Genomic DNA, 23385 nt, shown 5'->3' with positions numbered 1-23385 from the left:
TGGTAGGTGATATGGTTGGAAGTAAACTTTTGATCTTAAATGAATGGATTCTTTTTTTTCAAAATTTAAGAAGGAGGAAAATAACCTTTTACCATATTTGTTTGTCCTAATAATTCTATAACCTTTCTCAGTTATGGGTCACTACTTCAGCCAAGAATGGAGGAGTTGCAGAATCTACTTACCTAAAAATGCAGTCTGATTTTATGACACAGGGTCCAGTCATTTCCAGTTCTTGTCTCTGATTAGATTGTCCTAACTCTACTTTATTAAGTAACTAGAGGCCCTGTGCATGAGATTCATGTCATTCAGCCCGGTCTGTGCCCTCTCACAGTCCAAGACCCCTCACTCTTACCGTCCGCCTGGCCTGCAGCGGAGGCAGAAGAGGCTCCTGCCACCACCGGTGGGCTCGCCAGCCATGAGCCCGGCTTCTGGCTGAGCGGTGCTCCCCCTGTGGGAATGCACTGACCATCAGGGGGCAGCTCCTGCCTTGACCATCTACCCCCTGGTGGTCAGTGCACGTCATAGCGACTGGTCATTCTGCTGTTCAGTTGATTTGCATATTATGCTTTTATTTTATAAGATGGTCCTTGTTTCATGATCTGTGTAAGACACATTAAGTTGCTAAAGGCCTGTCCCCATTATTTCAACTTCCATATTACAGAGGGAATTTTTGCATTTATTTAATATGCATTCTACCAAAGCAATTTTCAAAATGGCCTTCTTCTCCCCTGTTTTTCAATAACCCCTACTATTGGTACATAGGCAGTAGCAGCCTTTTAATTAAATACATACCAGTTACATTAGCATGATGCATATCTACTACCAAGGCAAGAGTAATAGGGGATATTGTGAGATGCAATCAGTCACCATTGTAAATAATTCACATAGTAAAGTTCCAAGTAGAGGAAACCAATAACCAATATGCTATTACCACAGTGTAATTTCCAAGGGAATTTTTTATATTAAATGACCACAAAGCTGGAAAATGTATACATACCAGCAATGTTTTTATTAAAAAAAATTTAATTATGTTTTCAGTATCTGTTTGGGGAAAAATACACTCACAATCTTTTGCTGTTATAATTGTTATTCCATCTTTTGTTCTCTTTTGACCATTTTAATTTTTATGGTCTTTTGCTCTCTTTGGAACAAAGATGGCATTTTTAAATCCCCTTTTTCTTTGTACTCATAAATTATTTTTGCATAGCTTTTAGATGTTTTTAGTGGGTTTGGGAAATGGATTAAAGGTGTTTTTCTAAAATCAAAATGATGCACCAGTAAAGAAATACTTGGTTTTTACCCAGAGAGCACTTGAGAAAATGGCCCTGAGTTTTAAGAACATTGTCTTCTTAAAGAAAAAAAAAAATGCTTTTAAATAGATAGATTTGGAATGTGTCTTTATATTTTCAAGAAAAAAGTATAATTTATTAGAGAGGAACTGGCGTGGTAAGGAATATCATGGTTCCCCAAATCTCCCTAGTCTTGGTTTACCAGGAGATACTCTGGCCCTGTCAGAATGTTTGTCTCCCTGTACTTGGACCTCTGTGGGAACCAGTCCTTTCAAAGGAGGCCCAATGCAGACACAAAGGTTATAGAACCTGGAGATCCAGAAATGCTACCAGAAGTCCTACAGATGAAGCTTCCAGTTTAAATGACTCTGGCAGCATACCTTTTTAAGCTGAAATGTACTATTGCAAGCACTGAGTCCAGTTCTCTTTTCTTTCCTAAGGAGGAGACAGAGCTTGTTAGTGACAGTTTAGGATTTTGATGTAACTTAGATGGCTCCTTCAATAATGCTCATCCTGTTCCTTACACACTGAAGCATAGACAGGTGTTAGTTATCTCAGTCTCAAGAAATAAGACTCTAGCTGTTAGGGATAAAGATTTTCCAAATGATAAATCATGCCATCAATAATCTTTTAACCTATGAGAGTCCTACACTTCATGTTATTCCCTATTTTGTCCACTCATTCAACAATCTGAAAGTTGGTAACCAACCAAGGACAAGCACTCTCCATTTTATATAGGTTCTTGACATTCTGTTGCGACTTCAGAAATGAGGTTTGATAGGGGAGGGTGGGGGTAAGGGGGAGAGATCAACCAAAGGACTTGTATGCATGCATATAAGCCTAACCAATGGACAAAGATAACGGGGTGAGGGCATGAGCGGGGGTGGGGTGGGGGGTGGTCAACGGGGGGATAAGGACACATATGTAATACCTTAATCAATAAAGAAATTTAAAAAAAAAAGAAATGAGGTTTGAGAACTGTCTTAGGTGTAGGAATTTTTAGAAAGTCTTTTTTTTTTTTTGCTTGCTTTTTTAACTTATTGATTTTTAGAGAAAGAGAGAGAGAGATAAAGGGAGAGAGAAAAAAATTGATTTGTTGTTCTATCCATTTATACATTCATTGGTTGATTCTTTTATGTTCCTTGACCTAAAATCTAACCCACAACCTTGGCATTAGGACAATGTTCTAACCAACTGAGTACCTGTCCAGGGCCTCAAGAAAGTCTTTATCTTAAAGTTAAAAAGGAAATCTTCAGTTTCCTTGCTTTAATTATTTATAAATTACAAATTAGCCTCAAAAAAGTGTGTTCTGTCTATATCTTACATAGAAACCTACTCTATTCTCCTCCCTTTTTTAAAATATGTTTTTATTTATTTCAGATAGAGGAAAGGAGAGGGGAACAGAGATAGAAATATCAATGATGAGAGGGAATCATCAATCGTCTGCCTCCTGCATGTCTCCTATTGGGGATTGAGCCTGCAACCCTGGCCAGGAATCAAACCATGGCCTCCTGGTTCATGGGTCGATGCTCAACCACTGAGCCACACCAGCTGGGCTATCCCCCTTTTTCTTAATGTACACTTAAATTTCTCTTGTGTCTTGATTGCTTTTCACTGAACTATAAATTATATATGTTGAAAAACATTGAATAAGAAAATAGGTATAAAATTATAAATGTTATTTACTTGTAACCACTTCTAAACTTTCTTTTCTTTTTTTGCCCATGGAGATGCAATCTTTATATTGTACATAAGGAAAATACATTACCAGTGCTTTTAGTATCACTGTATTATAAATCTAATATTCTATTTGTACAAGTAATTGTTATCACAAAAAGTAAGTATATACTGGGACCCTCTGCTTTACCATCCCCCTTCTGCCTGAAATTATAGGTTTTCCACAAAACCATGATAAGTATTTAGAGAGAAAATAAAAATATTTCCCATAGCATTTACTGATGTACATTTTAGTCCTTGCTAAAATTTTGAGAGAGTTTCTTTTAAAAGGAAGTATAAATAGCTAAATTTAATGTACTGCTCTTTTGGAGATAGTTAACAGTCTTATTTAAAAAAAAAAAAAAAAAAAAAAAGCGATTCCCTGCACAGCCCAAGCAGTCCCTGTTCAAGGAAGTTTCAGTGTCTTCTTGCTGGCTGTCTACTCCTAGTTTGCCTGGTTTAATAGAAGGTGCACATTGCCTGTTTAACTCAGAAACTGTCAAGACAGTTGGAAAACTCACTGGATTCAGCAAGAGCAGAATAGTCTGCCTTGTGCCCTGACTGAGCCTTATGTTGATTCTGGGCTGCTAAAAATTGCAGTGTCAGTGACAAGGAACCAGTCCAATCTCTTTAGAATAACCAGCCAGGTTTTAGATAATAACTTCTGACAGAATCTAATTCCTTTTCCTAATCTAATTCCTGCATGGAAATGATCACTGCAGTCATTTTCATATTTTTTCACTTTATTTTAATTTTCTCCTTACATTTTTAAATAAGGGTATAACCTTGTTTAACTCTTCTCCAAAAGATGACAGCCTACAACTGTCATAAAACCAAACTGTTAAAAAATTCTCTCTAGTTAATTATCAACCCTTCATATACTGAAACGACAAAACTCAATTAATCTTTTAGACAAAGCACCCATATGCTCCCAGCTCCCTGTCAGTCCTTAATTAAGCAATCAGAAAATACCTATAAAGTAAAACTTCTCACAAAAGAAATGTTTACAAAGATAAGTACTGAGGTTTTCTGAAGCTGCCCCTAAAATACAGTTTTTGTAAATCACATATATGGCAACTGGAGCTCTAGTCTTTGACTTGACCTGGCACCGTCTTATGGCCCACATGATGGGAACAGGTGGGAAAAGGAACAGTTGCTGTGGGGGGCACTCAGCTCACCCAGCTGAGGGACTGCAAGTGCTTTGTAGGGCCAAGGCCAAAGGGGAAGCGGGACCCGGTCAGGGTGAAGGCTGAGAGCCAGAATCATGGTGAGCCCCTGCAGAATTTCAGACATGGGAAGACACCATCACAGTTCTTCAGAAGGATTGCTTTGAGTGTACCTTGGGAGATGATTGGAAGAGGAAAAGGAGAAACAAAGACGAGTTAGGCCCTAGCCGGTTTGGCTTAGTGGATAGAGCGTTGCTCGTGCAGGAGGCAACCAATCAATGTGTTTCTCTAACATTGATGTTTTTCTCTGTGTTTCCCTCTCTCTTTCACTCTCCCCCCGCAAAAAAAAAAAAAAAAATCAATGGAAAAATATCCTTGAGTGAGGATTAACAACAACAAAAAAAAGATGAGTTAGGAGGATAAGGCTATTGCAGTGATCAAAATGATAAGTCATTTGGAGAGAAGCTTAAAAATGGAGCAGATTTACAGTATATGAGAGTGGTAGAATCAGCATAAGTGAATTTTGAGAGGGAGAAAGCAGAGGCCAGAAATTATCAGTGTAGTCATTTTCATATTTTACCCTGATTTCACTAAGAGGAAGAGTGGTACCCTTTGCAAAGCACAGAAATCCCAAAGGAGGAACAGGGTTAGTTTTGAACAAAATTAATCTAAGGCATGCATATGACAACTTTATGAAGTGGTATGCCCTATAGATGATTGACAGAGAAATCTGCAGAGGAAGCTGAACTAGAGCTTCAGCAATGGAAGTCATAAGCAGATAGGTGAGAGTGGGAGCATGCAGGTAAGAGAGGGCTTAAGATCTAATTCCAGGGGAATGAGTCAGGAATGTGGCTCAAGACTTAAACAGATTGTCTCTACCACTGCCATGATTCAGAGGCTACAGAGATGGTAACTCTAGTCTGGTCTTCAAGGAATTACTAGCTACAAAATCCAATCTGTTCATCAGTTTGCACTTCAGTTTTCTTACCTATAATAAGTACATAAACAATAATAAGGTATTTTGAGACTTTATAAATTAAGCTATGTTAAAACACCTGGCCCAGAACTCAGCACATAATAAGCTCTCAAAGTAATATATGTTACTTGAATCTGAAATCAGAAAGCTCATAGAAAATTAAATGCATTATCACTCCAGCCCAGTGGTCGGCAAACCATGGCTCTCAAGCCACATGCAGCTCTTTGGCCCCTTGAGTGTAGCTCTTCCACAAAATACCACATGTGAGCGTGCATGTACACTGCAAAGTTGACTTAAAACTTTAAGTAAAGTTTATTAAGTTAATTTTAGGGAACGTTGTGGAGTGAAAGAAGATGTGGTGTCGAGGATTGAGAAAGGTATGTTGAGATGGTTTAGACATATAGAGAGGATGAACGAAAGGAGAGAGACGAAACAAGTATACAAGACAAGGATTGGGGGGATGAGGGGACATTGGGGGGATAAGGACACATTTGTAATATCTTAATCAATAAAGGGAAAAAAACAAGTATACAAGACGAGTGTGGATGGGAGAGTTGGAAGGGGTCGACCTCAGCGAACGTACCTCAATCAGATTGAGGACGTTTTTAGCAAAGGCCAGCTTAGGAGTACCCTAATTAAGTTAATAACAATGTACCTACCTATATTTAAGTTTAAAAATTTTGGCTCTCAAAAGAAATTTCAATCGTTGCACTGTTGATATATGGCTCTGTTGACTAATGAGTTTGCCGACCACTGCTCCAGCCCAAAAATCGCTTCTTCTCCTGTGTCCTCTCTCTTTGCCAGTTGACCAAGGCCAAAACTTAGAAATTATTCTTGTCTCCTTCCTCTACTGCCACATCTAATCTCACCCACTCCTGTATTCCTGCCAAATCAGTCCATGTCTCTTAAAACACACAGTCTCCATCAAGGCCATTCTGATCTCTCCAGGATCCCTGCAAGCTTCCCGCTGGCCTCCTGCGCTGGCCTCCCCTCTGTGCATTCTCCACACTGCAAGCCAGAGTGAACTTCCAAAAGGAAACTCTAATGTCGTTTACTTGCTAAATTCCTTTTCCACTTTGCAAAATGTTTGTTCATAACATGCAAAATAATTTGTAATCTCAAAAAATATAATTTTTACTTAATCTTCCAGCCTCAAATATCACCATTCTCTCTTTGAAGACACTGTCTAGCCAACGAATCTACTTTCATTCCCTGATAAGGTTAAATCGCCTCTCTCCCCATCTAGTTGATTGTGCTACCTTTTATATATAGGGTGTCCCAAAGAAATGTATACACACTTTGAATAATTATAAAGGCAGTGTTTATTGAAATACATTTCACCTTCAAAACTGAGCTATCAGCTGTTACAGTGTGTGTACATTTTGAGGGGACACCCTCTATATTCTTTAAGATTCAGCTCACCTTCCCTGAGAAGCCATCCCAAGGCTGTGCCAGGTGTTCCCCCACAGGCTCTCATAGCTCCCTGACCTCCATGGTACTTAACATAGTCTCACTCCTCAGTCTCCTTCACAGATCATACAGCTCCTGAGGTAAGACACATTTTTTACTCGTTGCATTATACCTTTATGCACAGTATGCTCAACAGCACATTTAAGTGACTGATATATCTGAATAAATTAAAAATTCATTAGAAATATGCATCTTTTAACCATTTTTGTGAATCATATTGCTTGAGTCTTTTCTCTGGATACCTTCGAAACCAGAATTTTTAGGGGTGTGATCATGGGCAAATTAAACCCCTCACTGTTTAAGTTCCTGGTCTATAAAATGAGAATAACAACAGTACCTTCCTCGTAGGGTTATTGTGAGGATTAAAGGAGTTGATACATGCAAGTTGTTTAGAACTGGCACGTGGAAGTCCCCAAGAGCTCTCCGTTACTAGCTCTTACTATTATTGTCACTGTTATTATTGTTGTTATTTCTATTCTCCTATAAGGTGGAACCCTTAATGCTTAACATTCATGAACCAAGGCTCAAGACAAATTTTACAATTTAAAAAACTGAGGAAACTTAAAAACCGGAGGCAGCAAGAAAAATAGTCGTGAGTCCCCAGATCTTTTCACTGTCCCCGTGGGAGGGCATACTGGGACCAGACACACATTGAATATTATGGGTAAAGGTTTCAGGAGAGTACACTCTCTTGTCACTCTCTCTTCTTACAGGACAAGCATGAGCAACATTGTCAATAAAAAGAGAATAAATTGCTGGCTTAGCACCAACAAGTCTAGATTTGAGTGTCAGCTGTTTACCGTTGTCTGGGAAAGTCAGGTCCCCAGCAGCCAAGGACTTTGGGGCCCCATGGGAGATGATAACCCCCTGGACAGGAGAAAAAAGCCACTGGGATTACAGGAGGCTGAGTTTGGGTTCAGTCTTGCTCTCAGGGAGCAAAGAGAGCCCCAGTCTCACCTGGCTCATTCTCCAGGCAAATCAGAGTGAGGCATGAGATCATTTTGGACAATGCTGCTTGAGGCACCATTATTTTAATATTTCCTTCGTAGAGGAATTCAGTTGCTATCATGCTTGTGCTGTGAATCCATCTTGGGTACCTTGAGCCTCTAGGTTTTCTGAGAATCTGCTCCTCTATCAAGACAAATCCAAAAATGTCTTCTAATAACTTTTGTTAAGTCAATAACATTTATTAATGTGTCAGGCGCTGTACTAAACGATGAAAACGCAAAATACAGAGAAATAATCCCTGTTTTCAAATATATATAGCTTTGAAGGAAAGACAGATGAAAAATTACAATACAATGTAATGTATGCAATAATAGAAATGTGTGCAAGACTCAGAGCATTCAGAAATGACTCTGTTCAGCCAGAGATTAGTTTGCAAACTATGAAGTAAATTTTTTATTTACCCAGAAAATTAAACTTAAGATCCAAATAAAAACACTGAAGTCTAATTAGCAGATGCTATGACAAAAGACAGAATGCTAATCACCCCTAAAATTGTGTAAATTAATGTAAAATTGCGGAGGAAAATGTATCAGGAAAACTGAAAAGCATTTCTGCAGAATAGCCAGAGGAAATGTTTGGAAGCTAAAAGGAACTCTGTTCAGATTCCATATCTGCCACCTATACTGTGTGGATTCAGGCAATTTTTCTAACCACTCTACATTGAAACTTTAAGAATGGGGATAATAATCTACCATGCTGAGTTATTTTAAGCAGTAAATGAAGAAAAATATGCAAAGTGCCTAGCACATGATAAATACTCAGTAAAGGCAGCTAATCTTTTTTCTCAGAATATAACCTCAGCTGTCATTTACTTTATTCTAAGCGATTGTAATTAGGGAACTGTGGCAAATTGACTAGAGAGCTCTCTTGGGGTGGGATCCTTAAGTCTTTCTATAGTGGAATTCTATTCCACTTTTCTTAGTACTTTTCAAAACTGTCCACAGTAGTTTTGAGGTGTTACAAGCATTTTTATACACATCCTGTTGTACTAAAATGTGTTGCAAAATGTCTTAAAACCCAAGCCTAGGTGGTAGCAAAAGTACTCAGAAAGCAGGTAAGAAAAAATCCTGTTCAATAATGGAATGTAAAATGAATAGAAAAATGCTGGTATCCTGACTGGTCACAAAGACACTGATGGGATTACGAGAAATTCCCTATTACAAAAAACAAAACAAAACTACAGCTGAAGCAAGAGAAAGACAGTCAGTTACCTACAAGGGAGTACCCATCCGACTGTCAGCTGATTTCTCAACAGAAACCATGCAGGCCAGAAGAGAGTGGCAAGAAATATTCAAAGTGATGAACAGCAAGAACCTACAACCAAGATTACTTTATCCAGCAAAGCTATCATTCAGAATAGAAGGTCAGATAAAGAGCTTCACAGATAAGAAAACGCTAAAGGAGTTCATCACCACCAAACCAGCATTATATGAAATGCTGAAAGGTATTCTTTAAGAAGAGGAAAAAGAAAAAGGAACTCTTACCATTTGTCACAGCATGGATGGAACTGGAGAGCGGATAAATACCACATGATCTCACTCATTTGTGGAATATAATGAACAACATAAACTGATGAACAAGGACTGATCCAGAGACGGAGAGGCATTGATTGGATTGTCGGGCCTTGGAGGGAAGGTAGGGGAGGGTGGGGGTAAGGGGGAAAGATCAACCAAAGGACTTATATGCAGGCACATAGGCCTAACCAATGGACACGGACAACGGGGGGGGGGGGGGGTGAGGGCATGAGCGGGGGGCGGGGTAGAGGGTAACGTGGGGATAAGGATACATATGTAATATCTTAATCAATAAAAAATATATTTAAAAAAAAAAAAACTACAGCTGAGCAGTTCAGAGGTTCCTGAAGGCATTTTACTGCTCCTTTTTACAAACTGCCTCTAGCAGAAATTACAGGTATTGTAGAGTCATGTCAAGTAGTGCCAATTTTAAAAGAAATTAAAATAAGATGTGGGGGTTTTTTTTAATTACAGAATGTGTGCAGATGGCATTACAATTAAGGGTATTCTGTTAGCAATATTAACATTTGCACTTTTATGTTTTTGTTGTCAAGAGAGGGCAGGAGTGAGGTTGAATTGTGTTTGTCTTTAAATATTTGTCTTTCCCTCAGTTTTCCCACCCCAAAAATGAGGAAAATAAACCCTTTTTCTTTGTCTTTCTCCAAGAGATGATATAAGAAGAAAGGCTCATATGAATACCTATGAATGCTTCATTAAAAAATAAGTTACATAAATTCTGGGTTAATTTTAACACATTGTTAAGAAATTCCCAAGTGGGCCATATAATCAATATCTTGCCTTATCTACTGATTATATTACAAAAATAAAAATAAAACCTCATCATCCACTGTTGCTCTTAACTTCGGTTTCTTTTTTTCTTTTTGTAACTTTGGCTTCTTATAAAGCAGCGGTTCTCAACCTGTGGGTCACGACCCCTTTGGGGGTTGAACGACCCTTTCACAGGGGGTCGCCTAAGACCATCGGAAAACACATATAATTACATATTGTTTTTGTGATTAATCACTATGCTTTAATTATGTTCAATTTGTAACAATGAAATCGGGGGTCACCACAACATCAGGAACTGTGTTAAAGGGTCGCTGCATTAGGAAGGTTGAAAACCACTGTAAAGAGAGTTCTTTCTCTAGAGCTGTGCTGCCCCATAGAGTAGCCACTAGCCACATGTGCCTTTTTAAATTTTAATTAGTGCAAACTAACACTAAAAATTCAGTTCCTAAGTCCTACTAGCCACATCTCTAACGCCCCTTGGCCACATGTGACCAGTTGCTAGCATATTGGGCAGAGAATATTTCATCATCACAGAAAGTGCTATTGGAGAGCGCTGGCCCAGAGAAAGCTGGGGTTGAATGCCCCTGTTGCTCTGAGGCCTTAAGCTAGCCATCGATAACATTCCAAAGATGAAATGATCTTAGAAGTTATTAGAGGACCTACAATCATGCATCAGACTAGGGGAAAGCCAGGAGTAGGTGAAGAGGAATTCAATAGGCAATAAAGAAGAAATGATAACTAGAAAAGAATATACATGGACTTATTATTAAAGGATAAAATAATTATTCAGGAATTCAGTGCTTCAGCAGAAGTACATTTTACCCAAAACATTTGTTACACGTGGTTTGCACTAAATGTATCAATCTTACGCTGACTTTCTGATGTCTTAAATGGGTTTTGACTTGTTCCAGCTAAACCACACAAAAACTGTTTCTTGACATTGTGATGAAACTTAACCTCCCTTCTGTACACCACGCGTTTAAAAGACACATTTTCCTGTCAGAGGGATTAGAGGATGTTATGGAGATATTTGCAATTTTCCTTCACAGCTTTTGTATTTACCTTGTCTGGACCATTTGAATTCACAAGTAGTTTTCATATTTACCAATATTTTGGCTTTTACTTCCTATATACTAGTAAAAAGGAATTATAACTTAGCATATGTATTATCTGTCCCACAAAGTAAGAGAATAACCTCTGTATGCTTGCCTTTAGGTCATTCTGTCCATTGAAGAAGGTTACAGACTTCCAGCTCCCATGGGCTGTCCAGCATCTCTGCACCAGCTGATGCTCCATTGCTGGCAGAAGGAGAGAAATCACAGACCAAAATTTACTGACATTGTCAGCTTCCTTGACAAACTGATCCGCAATCCCAGTGCCCTTCACACCCTGGTGGAAGACATCCTTGTGTAAGATGCATAGAGTTGATTTTTCTCCCTTGACAATCAATTTCTTTCAGGCTGTAGACAGACTAACAGAGAAGAAGAAGTTTGCGTTGATAACCACCTAGTTGTCAACCTTTTAGAAAATGGTGTATGAACTATATTTTACTTAACAGCTGCAAAGGAATGTATTAACATTTTAGAAAATTGTGTTGTTTTTTGTTCACAAGAAAATAGGTTCCCCTTTTCTTTTCTCCATATCAAATCTTTGTGAAATTTTTTATGCTTGTCCTGTGTGGGTTTCTGGTATTTACATATCCTTTACTTACTGATCCTTCCTTACTTTTATAAGTAGAATATGTGCATGCCTGCAGCCCCTTTAATTTTCTTGTTCGTTCTATGTATGTTCTGTCCCTCTATTTGAAATGTCAGGCAAGATGAGCAATTTGTGAACCTGCCAGGAGCAAGGATGTTTCCTGCTGATATGATCACACCCAGCTGTTGTTACTTTCCATTCCTAAAGCCAGAGAAAGACAAGAAAATGAAGGCACTCGTATCCCATTTTATAAAAGTTAAGATCTACTCACCTCTCTCTGAAAAGCAATTATAAGAAGGGAAAGAGTAGAAGGAAAAAATACTACCATCTGTGTCTGAAATTATGACATTGAAAATATTATTAAGTTGAACATATATTTCTTTATTTAGGCCAAATTGGACTTAAAAGTAACCAAAGCCTTTCCAAAACTCACTTTCCTGGCTCAGGGGATGCCCAGCAGGATACACAGATATTTAACTTTAGGTCACAAGTTCAAGTCAGCACGGTTTTTAGTAACAGTAAGGCCGGAGGCTCTTCAAGGACTGCTTGAAACAGGCCTGAGCTCAAGCAGAGCACATGCGTTCACCTCTAAATCACTAATTGGCATCCTTAGTAAAGTGAAGCCAAGCATGAAATAGCCAGAGATTAAGCTTTCACTCTAGCCATCTTCCCTAAAGCAGTCCAACCCAGGAAGCTGTAAAGTAAGGGTGGGTGGGAGGTTGGAAGGCCCTCTGGATTTTATCACAAAAGCTATGGCAGCCATTGGAGATTTTTGAGCAAGAAAATGGCAAAATTATATTTGCGTTTTTTAAAGATCATTCGAGGGATGATGTAGACTGGGAGTAAAATACAAGGAGACTGGAAACAGACAATTATATATCTGCAGCAATACAAGCTAGAAAAAATCAGGGCCTGACTTATGAAATGGGAATGGGCTTGGGGTCAGGAGATTAAAAAACTGATTTATTATTAAGCAAGAAAAAAAATGTGTCTTAGTCATTGATTGAATATATAGCGAAAGGAGGAGAAAAAAGAATCAAGGATATTTGTCAAGTTTTTTTCTTAGACAAGCTGGTTGATGCTATTACCACTAAGAAGGGCAAGATTTTGGAATAGAAATGAGACTACTTTGAGCAGAGAAGTCCTATAGGCAGTTATATGTGTCGACTGAACCTCAGGTGAAAAGATCTAGGCTAGAGATGTAGGTTTGAAGATCATCAGCATATAGATTGTAGCTGAAGCTTTAAATGTAGTTAAGGTAAACCCTGGAGAATATAAAGAATACAAATTAACAGGAATAGAATGCAATCCTCTGGAACACCAAGATTTAAGAAATAAACTGAAGGAGAGTACAATGGACACTGAGGAAGAAGAGCCAGGTAGGTAATGAGGAAAGCAGGGGAGGAATGGTATCATAGAAGCCAGAAAGGGAGAGAGATTCAAGGAGCATGAGATTCAAAGCTCCACAAAGCTTCGAGAAGATAGAAGGTGAAGTATATCCATTGAATTTATTTTCCCCCACTTATCCCCCATATACCCTCTTCCACCACCACAACCCGCTACGCTGCTATGCCTCTCCTCTTTCCCACCCCCACAGTCACCACACTGTTCAGTTGAGCAACAAGATGCTTAGGTGTTCATGGGCAGCCTTGGCAAGAGCATTTTCAATAAAGTTGTGTAAGACAGATTGCAATGGAGGAGGAAGGAATATGAGGTCACAAAGAAGAGCAACATAAAGTACAAGTCTGGTTTTGGTTTTGTTTTTCAAGAAACCTGTCTCTGAAGAGAAAGAGAATTAGTTAGAGATAATGTCTTTATATGTTTTGTGGAAGAGTCAGGCATGCCTTAACATTGAGGAGAAAGAGCTAGCAGAAAGGGCTCATGGAGTGAGTCTGTGTTAATGAAAGAACATTGGCACCTATAAACTGAAATCATTTATTCTGGGCTTCTCGTTATGGTATAGGGTCGCCGGACCCCACAGCCAGTGCCCCCCAGCAGAGCTCTCCAGCTGTTCTGTGGCTATACAAGCAGGCAGGTAAGAGCCTTCTTTTTGAAGAAAGAGATAAAACAATTTTTTCCTGCTTTTTCAAGATTATGAATGTTCATCACATTTGGAAAATACTGATGAAGAATCTAATATGAGAAAATACCAAAAGTCAAAATGATAAGAGTTGAAATCAAGATGAGGGCCCCTTGTCTGAGGGCCAGAGGTCTAAGGTTCAGTGGGATGTACGGTAATGAGTGCGCAGGTCAGTGAATGGCAGGCTCCCGGAGGCACGCCACATGAGGACCAGAAGTTGGTGCTTTAATAATATAGACCAGTGGTCGACAAACCGCGGCTCTTTGGCCCCTTGAGTGTGGCTCTTCCACAAAATACCACATGCAGGCGCGCTCATACAGTGCGATGGAAACTTCGTGGCCCATGCGCAGAAGTCGGTTTTCGGCCTGGGCGAGTCTATTTTGAAGAAGTGGTGTTAGAAGAAGTGGGGGCAGGTGGGCTGCGGGATACGCAGCGCGGGGGAGGCACGCGGGTTTCATGCACGAGTTGAGTGAGCCAGTCAGCAGTCTCATTGTGCAGTGGTTAGTGCTAGTTGCGTCCGCAAATCGCATGGGTGACAAAAGTACCTACTCGAAGCATAAAGTTACCTGTATTTTTTCAACCAGCTGCAAATCCTACAGGTATTTTTGTCATCAATTTAAGAATTGTAATTATTTTGTGTTGGTGGCTTTATTATTATAAAATGAAACATTTTTTTAGGTATGTTGAGATGGTTTGGACATATTGAGAGGATGAACGAAAGGAGATAGATGAAACAAGTATACAAGATGAGTGTGGATGGGAGAGTTGGAAGGGGTTGACCTCAGCAGACGTACCTCAATCAGACTGAGGATGTTTTTAGCAAAGGCCAGTTTAGGAGTACCCTAATTAAGTTAATAACAATGTACCTACCTGTATAGTTTAAGTTTTAAAAATTTGGCTCTCAAAAGAAATTTCAATCGTACTGTTGATATTTGGCTCTGTTGAATGAGTTTGCCGACCACTGGTATAGACAGTTGGCAGTTGGATTCAGTCCTCAAGTCTAATCTGTGGGAGACCAAATGGAGGTTTGTGTTACTGATTTGCTGTCCTTGACACAGACATGTGCACTACCTGCTGTTGCCCTTAACATCCTTTTGTTTGAGAAACCAAAGGAACCAGTGTTCTAAAGGTATTGTGCCTGAACTTTTATCAGCATTATTTTCCCAACAGCATGAATGGGATCCCCTGTCAACCCCCTCACCTCCACTGCTGCCCACTCACCCTGTCCCTGATCCCAAAGCACTGAGACTGTTTAGGGAGAAGAGACATGGCAGATAAGGGTAAGAATGTTAGGTGAAGAATGCCTCATTTGTTTTATGCATAGAAAACTGTGGCACTGTCCCTCCGTCCCCCAAGTGCCAAAGCCCAGTCCTGTGTCCCAGAGTGATATTGGATTGTGGAAATGTGACAGAGTGCAGAATTTCAGCCTTTCCTCCCATGGAGCTCTCAGCCTGGGAAAGAAGTCTAAGTATATAACCCACAGTGACTCTTATTAAACTCTCCTGCACTTGCCTCTTCTCTACTATCCCCAAACTCGCAAGGTTCTCTCACACTTTTACACTGACACAACTCTCTCATCCTCTAGGTTCCCATGGTTTTTATTCCACTCTAATTGCTTTTTCTCAAAAATTCACCTGAGAAGATTTTAACCTTTCTCTTAACAGAGTAGTAAGAGGGGAAGAAATTAAGGCAACAAAGGAAGATGAGGAAGGCTGCGAAATCCACAGCTTAATAATTTTATACTAATATAGTGGAAATTTCATAACCTTATATCTTTAATACTTCCTTTCAAAAGACATACCAACAGAAATAATGCTGGGCAGAGAAGGCTTTCATTATTTTGAGCAGCATCTCTAAGCAGTGCCGTTAGTCTTGGGCCTGACACACTGCCATGGGAGCGCTCAGAGCTCTGTGCAGTTCCCGAGCTTCCTGCTTTCTCTCCTACTCAGGAAGGTGTACGGATAGATTAGTGAGCATAGTGTTATTGTAACTATAACCTCAAATTGATTGTAAAAAATAATTTTGCAAAAACACCTTTATAATATAGGCAGTTATCCTTTCATATGTGTGAATTTCATACTATTTCACTTTAATTTATTCCATAATTCTGTCCTATAATCTCCTTTCAAAGAATTATTTGTAGCTATCACATGGTGCACAGCCCCTGGGAGAAAAGGCCCAGTTTGAGGCCAAGGCTATGTGGACAATGGCAGCAGGAACACCTCTTGCTCCCTCTTCCCTGACCTTCATGATCAAATTGGTAACTACTCTCAACCCCAAGTCAAGCATAGTCCCAGAGTCCAGAGTTACATCTTGGCTCCAGTAGTTTAATAGCATGAAGTGGATTGATAGCTATATGGGTGTTCGTTCACCCAGCCCTGCCTTCCCAGCCCCACCTTCCCAGCCCCATCCACACTGTCCTACACATTCATTCTCCCACCTCTTCAGCCCCGCTCATTTCCTCCATCCACTGCAGCCTACTGAGTGTATGTTGATGTCAGCTGGCCAATGCTTTCGCACAGTGCTGCAGTGTAATAGGAAAATAACACTTTCCTACAATCTCTGCTCCAGATCCTCAGAATGTCACTGACAAAGAATTTTACAGATTATGGGCTCCTTGACAACATTAGCTTTAAAAAGGTGACATCCAGGGATGGGCAGCTGCTGATCAGATGGACCAGTCTTTGATAGTCACTTGCCACAAAAATCATATTCTGTTCAGGCCAAGGCACTGAGAAATATTCTAATTACCTATTGGACCATAGCTAAAGATCTTATAATATCTTAGCTCTTAGGAACTGGAACCACCACTTTTCTTTCCTTTCCTTTTCTTTTCTTTTCTTTTTTTAAATATATTTTATTGATTTTTTACAGAGAGGAAGGGAGAAGGATAGAGAGTTAGAAACATCGAGCAGCTGCCTCCTGCACACCCCCTACTGGGGATGTGCCCGCAACCAAGGTACATGCCCTTGACCAGAATCCAACCTGGGACCTTTCATTCCGCAGGCTGACACTCTATCCACTGAGCCAAACCAGTCAGGGCAAAGTATTGTTGTTGTTGTTTTTATATTTTATTGATTTTTTACAGAGAGGAAGGGAGAGGAATAGAGAGCTAGAAACATTGATCAGCTGCCTCCTGTACACCCCCTACTGGGGATGTGCCCACAACCAAGGTACATGCCCTTGACCGGAATCGAACCTGGGACCTTTGAGTCCACAGGCTGACGCCCTATCCACTGAGCCAAACCTGTTAGGACTCTTTTTTTTTCTTTTTTTAAAATCGTTATTGTTGAAAGTATTACATATGTCCCGTTTTCCCCCATTGATCCCTCCTACTCCGCCCCTCCCTCCAGGCCTTCACCACCCTATTGTCTGTGTCTATGTGTTATGCATATACACATATGAGTTTATTTGTTGATCTCTTCCCCCCACACATACCCTCCCGTGTCTTCCCTCTGAGGTTTGACAGTCTGTTTGATGTTTCTATGTCCTGGGTCTATTTTTGTTCATCAGTTTATATTGTTTGTTATATTCCACATATGAATGAGAACATGTGATATTTATCTTTCTCCAACTGGCTTATTTCACTTAGCATAATGCTCTCCAGGTCCACCCATGCCATTGCAAATGGTAAGAGTTCTTTCTTTTTTACAGCAGCGTAGTATTCCATTATGTAGATGAACCACAGTTTCTTAATCCACTCATCTGCTGGGCACTTAGGCTGTTTCCAAATCTTAGCTATTGTAAATTGTACTGCTATGAACATAGGAGTGCATATATCCTTTCTGATTGGTGTTTCTGGTTGGGATATAGTCTTAGAAGTGGGATCACTGGGTCAAATGGGAATTCCATTTTTAATTTTTTGAGGAAACTCCATACTGTTTTCCACAGTGGCTGCACCAGTCTGCATTCCCACCAGCAGTGCATGAGGGTTCCTTTTCTCCACATCCTTGCCAACACATGTTGTTTGTTGATTTGTTGATGATAGCCATTCTGACAGTTGTGAAGTTGTACCTCATTGTCCTTTTGATTTGCATCTCTCTGATGATTAATTACTTTCAGCATTTTTTCATATGCTTGTTGGCCTTCTTTATGTCCACTTTGGAGAACTGCCTATTTATGTTCTTTGTCCATTTTTTTATTGGATTGTTTATTTTCCTTTTGTTAAGTTGTATGAATTCCCTATAAATTTTTGAGATTAAACCCTTATCGGATATAACATTGGCAAATATGTTCTCCCATGCAGTGGGCTCTCTTGTTATTTTGTTGTTGGTTTCTTTTGCTGTGCAGAAGCTTTTTATTTTGATGTAAACTCATGTGTTTACTTTCTCCTTAGTTTCCATTGTCCTAGGAGATGTATCTATAAACATTGCTACGAGAAATGCCTGAGATTTTGCTGCCAATGGTTTCTTCAAAGATTTTTTTTAATTTTATTTTATTTTATTGATTTTTTACAGAGAGGAAGGGAGAGAGACAGAGAGTTAGAAACATCGATCAGCTGCCTCCTGCACATCTCCTACTGGGGATATGCCCGCAACCCAGGTACATGCCCTTGACCGGAATTGAACCTGGGACCCTTCAGTCCGCAGGCCGACGCTCTATCCACTGAGCCAAACCGGTTTCAGCTTCTTCTAAGATTTTTATGGTTTCCCATCTTACATTTAAGTCTTTTATCCATTTTGAGTTTGTTTTTGTGTATGGTGTAAGTTGGCAGTCTAGTTTCATTTTTTTGCATGTATCTGTCCATTTATTGAAGAGACTGTCTTGACTCCTTTGTATGCTCTTGCCTCTTTTGTTAAATATTGATGGAGAGTTTAATGAGTTGGGTCGATTTTGGGGGGTCTCTGTTCTGTTCCAAAGGTCTATATGCCTGTTCTTGAGTCAGTAGCAGGCTGTTTTGAGAACTGTGGCTTTATAGTATAATTTGATATCTGATATTGTGATTCCTCCAACTTTGTTCTTTTTCAAGATTGTTGTGGCTATTCAGGGTCTTTTTGTATTCCAATTGAATTTTTGGAGAGTTTGTTCTAGGTCTGTGAAATATGGCATCGGTATTTTAATAGGGATTGCATTGAATGTATAGATTGCTTTGGGTAGTATGGCCATTTTTTTATTATTTTGTTTTTTTATCTTTAATTTCTTTATAGGTTAAGGTATTACAAGTGTGTCTTCATCCCCCCCATTAACCCCCAACCTCCCCCGCCCCACTCATGCTCTCATCCCCCTGTTGTCCATGTCCATTGGTTTGGCTTATATGCATGCATACAAGTCCTTTGGTTGATCTCTTCCCCTTACCCCCACCCTCCCCTACTTTCCCTCTGGGGATTGATAGTCTGATCGCTATTTCTCTGTCTTTGGATCTGTCCCTGTCCATCAGTCTATGTTGTTCTCTATATTCCACAAATGAGTGAGATCATGTGGTATTCATCTTTCTCTGACTGGCTTATTTAACTTAGCATAATGCTCTCCAGGTCCATCCATGCTGTTGCAAATGGCAACAGTTCCTTCTTTTTTACCGCAGTGTAGAATTCCATTGTGTAGATGTACCACAGTTTTTTGGCCCACTCATCTGCTGATGGGTAGTATGGCCATTTTAATCATGTTGATTCCCACCACTTTTCTTAGTGTATATAAATCTAGTTTAACTTTTAAAGCTTCCATTAATATGTGAATCATGAAGGTAGAGAAAAACTCAAACCACTATCATAATTCAGAACCTCTGCTTTAAAGAACTACAAGTTAACATTATAAAACTAAATGATAATGCCTCTCTTCATCTAGTTAATAAAGCACCTATAATGCTGTCTTCAGTGGGCAATAACTTTCAACAATCTGATATACCTTTTTCCATTCATTTTGAAAGATCTTGCTCAGTGTTGCCTGGACTGTACATAATCAGCACTTGCTAAATTGTTATCTCTGTATACCAACTCATGAAGAACTTGTTTTGTTTGACTTCTGTAACACACACTTTTTTTGTAACAAACACTTTTAATGATGTTTTTTATGTCAGAGAAGTAACTAGCTGGACAAAATCCAGTGTTGAATTGAGGGATTAGCAAAGCTTTGTGGAAGGAAGACAGAACATTAAATATTAATCAGGAAGTGTGAAATTTCCACCCATTAGAAAATCAATTTACCTGAACTGTTGGCACAAAATAATACCAATGTTAACACCAATACTAATGTTGATACAAAATTTAATATACATTATCAACAATCTTACCGTTATTTGTTGAGAACCTACTATGTGCCAGTCATTGTACTAGGCACCTTCATCTGTTAGGTCATTTATTCCCTACTATTATTATCTCCATCCCTCAGATAAGGAAATGAAGACTCGAAGAGGCTAACTTTCCCAAAGGTACGCAGCAAATAATTAGGACATCAGGAATTTGAGCAAGGTGCACTGACTACATAGCTCTTGTTCTTTCCATACACAGTAAATAATCCCACAAAATGCTAAGATGTTTCCCAATACAGCACTGTTTCAAAAATGTGATTATAGGAAAGAGGGTACATTTTTACATTTCCAGATAGGTTTTTCTCTGAAATAACCAGACTTCATAAGTGGGGTATACTAAAATCCCCAAAAGAATTTGTAGTGAGGCACAACCTATTATTTTATGTTCCACTACATATATGCCCTCATTTATGGGAATAAGTAGCAAATTCATAGTCCATATTTTCTATTCCCCCAAGATCTTTCTGTAATGCTCAGCCACTTGAAGAACATTACTTGGAAAAAAAATAGAAACTACAACAAAATAGCAAAATCAGGAAAATATGGCAGTCACACAATTCCAGAATTACATCCTCAGGCATTTTTGTAGATTAAATTTTTCCAGTGTTGGAAAATATATGCTTTGCTTTTTCCCTTGCTTTGGCAGACATTACTAATCATCACACACTTTCCCACTGAGCCCAAATGCTACCTCAGTATTCCTCTCAAGGCAACATTTTGACAACCACGGCTAACGAATTGTAGTTGGCATGCGATATGAAATCTATTTATATTCCTGTGTTATTTCTTCACACAAATAGACTTTCCTTGAGGTTCAGCTATAGCTATTACTCTAGCTATAGGGACCATGTACTGGGTACTCGGAATTATGGAAGTGTTTTAAACAGTATTTTCCTACTCAGCATCTATCCCTCCTAATGTTCAAACACACCTCTCATTTTAAATTTTGTTTTGAATTTTATTCCTTTATACTTTGCCCAACTATCAGGCTTTTAGAAGAATTAAATAATATTGATAAAAAATCCTGAAGACTTTCTGAAAATGAAGAGCTAACAAAAAATAATTCACATTTCCAATTTAACACTGTGGAGATACACATTGTTTAGAACAAAAAGGTATTGCCCAGAAGCACAAAATAGTCACAAGATATATGGCATGGTTCTATAGATTTTAGAATATTTGGAATAAAATTACACTTTAAAATGTTAAAAAATATATATATCAATTCTTTCATTAACTTATGTTCAAGTTGACTGTTAGGCCTAATTGTAGAAAGGGCAATTTTTTTCTTCATTCAAAGGTTAGATAGGTAGTATATGTATCAGGATATTACTTTATGGATAAACTAAATAGTGTAAAACCTAGTTCCTTTACATGAGAAAGAAACTCATGTAAAAGCATTGATATTGAGTAAAGTAAATGCTGATTTTGTGGTTCTAGGTCCGGTAACCCTGTGCTACCTCACTCCACCTTTAACTATCTTTTCCTCCACTCTGAAGCCTATAAAGCAGAGATAAGCAAACACTTTCACAATTCAAGAAATACACTAAGTAAAAAGCATACACTTTAACAGACTGACTGTTACATCAATAAACACTCTTCTAGTTAACAAAATTAAATGAGAATAGATTATTCAATATGAATCAGCCATTCTGTCACAGGTCGTACTTTTTTATAAAAAATATTCAAGGCTAAATCATTTATTTTATGAATTTCTGTAATACTTTCAGCATTGTGCTAAGGCCTACAAAAAATAGAAAGATGTGAGATATGGTTCCTGCCATCAGGGACTTTTAACTTCATCTTAATGTTTTTTTCTTTCTTATGGATTTTCCTCAAGGAATTGCCTGAACTGAAGCAAAAAGATACATGCTTTAAGACTGTATAATCATCTATAATAAAAGAATGTTGTTAACAATCTAAGAGTCTAATTTTAGGGGATTAATAATTATTAAGCATTAACAAAACTATTATACACTCATTTGAATAGTCGCTATGAAGACTTGAAACATGCAAAATATTTATAAATATTTGAAATAAAATGAATATAAAATAGAATGGACCTTCTCTGTACAGTTCTGCTAACCATATATAAATGTAAGAGCTACGGGAAAAGATGTTATGTTAGAGTAGTAAGTGGAGAAAAGCCTTTAAGCTTGTAGTGAATGTAATGATTTCCTATTAAAACAAGATCTTACCTTGCAATAGTGCTTCTCAAGCACTAATCTTGAATCATTTTAATAGCTCTATTACTATTCTATTTACATGATGAATATAAAACGGAAAACTTCTGAGGATAAAAACCTTCTTGCTTTTTTAAACTTTTTTTTCAGTTACAGTTTATATTCAATATTGTTTTGTATTAGTTTCAGGTGTATAGCATAGTGGTTAGAGTCAATCAAATACTTTACAAAGTGTCCCCCCTTCCCTGATATTTCATGTACCCACCTGCACCACACATAGTAATTATAATATTATTGACTATATTCCCTATGCTATACTTTATATCTCTGGACTATTTTGTGACTATGAATTTTTAGTTCTTAATCCCTTCCCCATTTTCACCCAGTCCCCCAACACCTCCCTGCTCTGGCAACTATCAGTCTATTCTCTGTATCTATGGGTCTTTTCCTATTTTGTTTGTCTGAAAAGTATATTTATATACCTTCTTGCTTTTTAATGACAGTTTTGATACCTATTTATAAGCTATCTAATAACTTTCTAAATTAAAAAAAAAACTAGTACTATCATCAACTCAAAGGGCTCATTACAATAGAAACTTATTTGCTGTGTCAGTACTATTGTTTTACATATTTAGATGTATTGAAAGTATATAGTTATTGCACCTTGAACTGTATCATTACCTACTCTAGCCTTTTCCCTAATATAAATTGATTATAAGTTATACCTGGGATTTCCGAATGCTACTCCCTCCTTGTTTATCTGAGGAAAGCAGTAGACCCTTGACCTTCTGTTCTACAATATGTGCTTTTTAAAATGTGAGCTGCAGGTTTTGCTGTAAAGACATTTCTCAGGTGGGCAGCTCGCACTAATCACAAAAAACAGAAATTTCTAAGCACTCAGCAAATAGCAGACTGAATTTATCATTGTACATGGTTGATAAGAAAGGGCATTTATTGTTTATTAGGTAATATTCCCGAGAATTCATGTGAGGCTGATGGTACCCAGCCCTTAAATCCAGGAAACAGGCAGCATTTTTCAACTTCATTATAAGAAAAGCTGAGAGAAGAGTTATTGCACAGGGGCTGTGAACAATGAGGGGTCCCTGACCTTACTAAATCAATTGCCAATGCAGTTGTATAAAGGCCAAAGCGTAACTAGGTTACTCGAAATGTGTGGAGAGAAAGGGGATTATGGTATTAAAACATCCTGGGAGCAAATAGTGGATGCTTTTCAACAGAGAAATAGGCCATT

The 23385-nt window shown here is 38.5% G+C and overlaps 1 protein-coding gene across 2 annotated transcripts in view; it reads left to right on the top strand.

Moving 5' to 3' along the window:
• EPHA6 (EPH receptor A6) overlaps positions 1–23385 on the top strand; it is a 934835-nt gene that overhangs the window by 901925 nt on the left and 9525 nt on the right. Inside the window, exons 16-17 of one of the 2 annotated variants that reach the window (XM_081086735.1) lie at positions 11144–11337; positions 13590–13661. In XM_081086735.1, the coding sequence (XP_080942861.1) occupies positions 11144–11337; positions 13590–13661 (266 nt within the window). The remainder of the gene's footprint in view (positions 1–11143; positions 11338–13589; positions 13662–23385) is intronic. The other variant, XM_081086736.1, reaches the window with a different exon arrangement.

This window comes from Myotis nattereri (genome assembly GCF_964212035.1).
Source record: "Myotis nattereri genome assembly, chromosome: 3".
NCBI lineage: Eukaryota > Metazoa > Chordata > Mammalia > Chiroptera > Vespertilionidae > Myotis > Myotis nattereri.
This window is presented reverse-complemented; position numbering and strand designations above follow the sequence as displayed.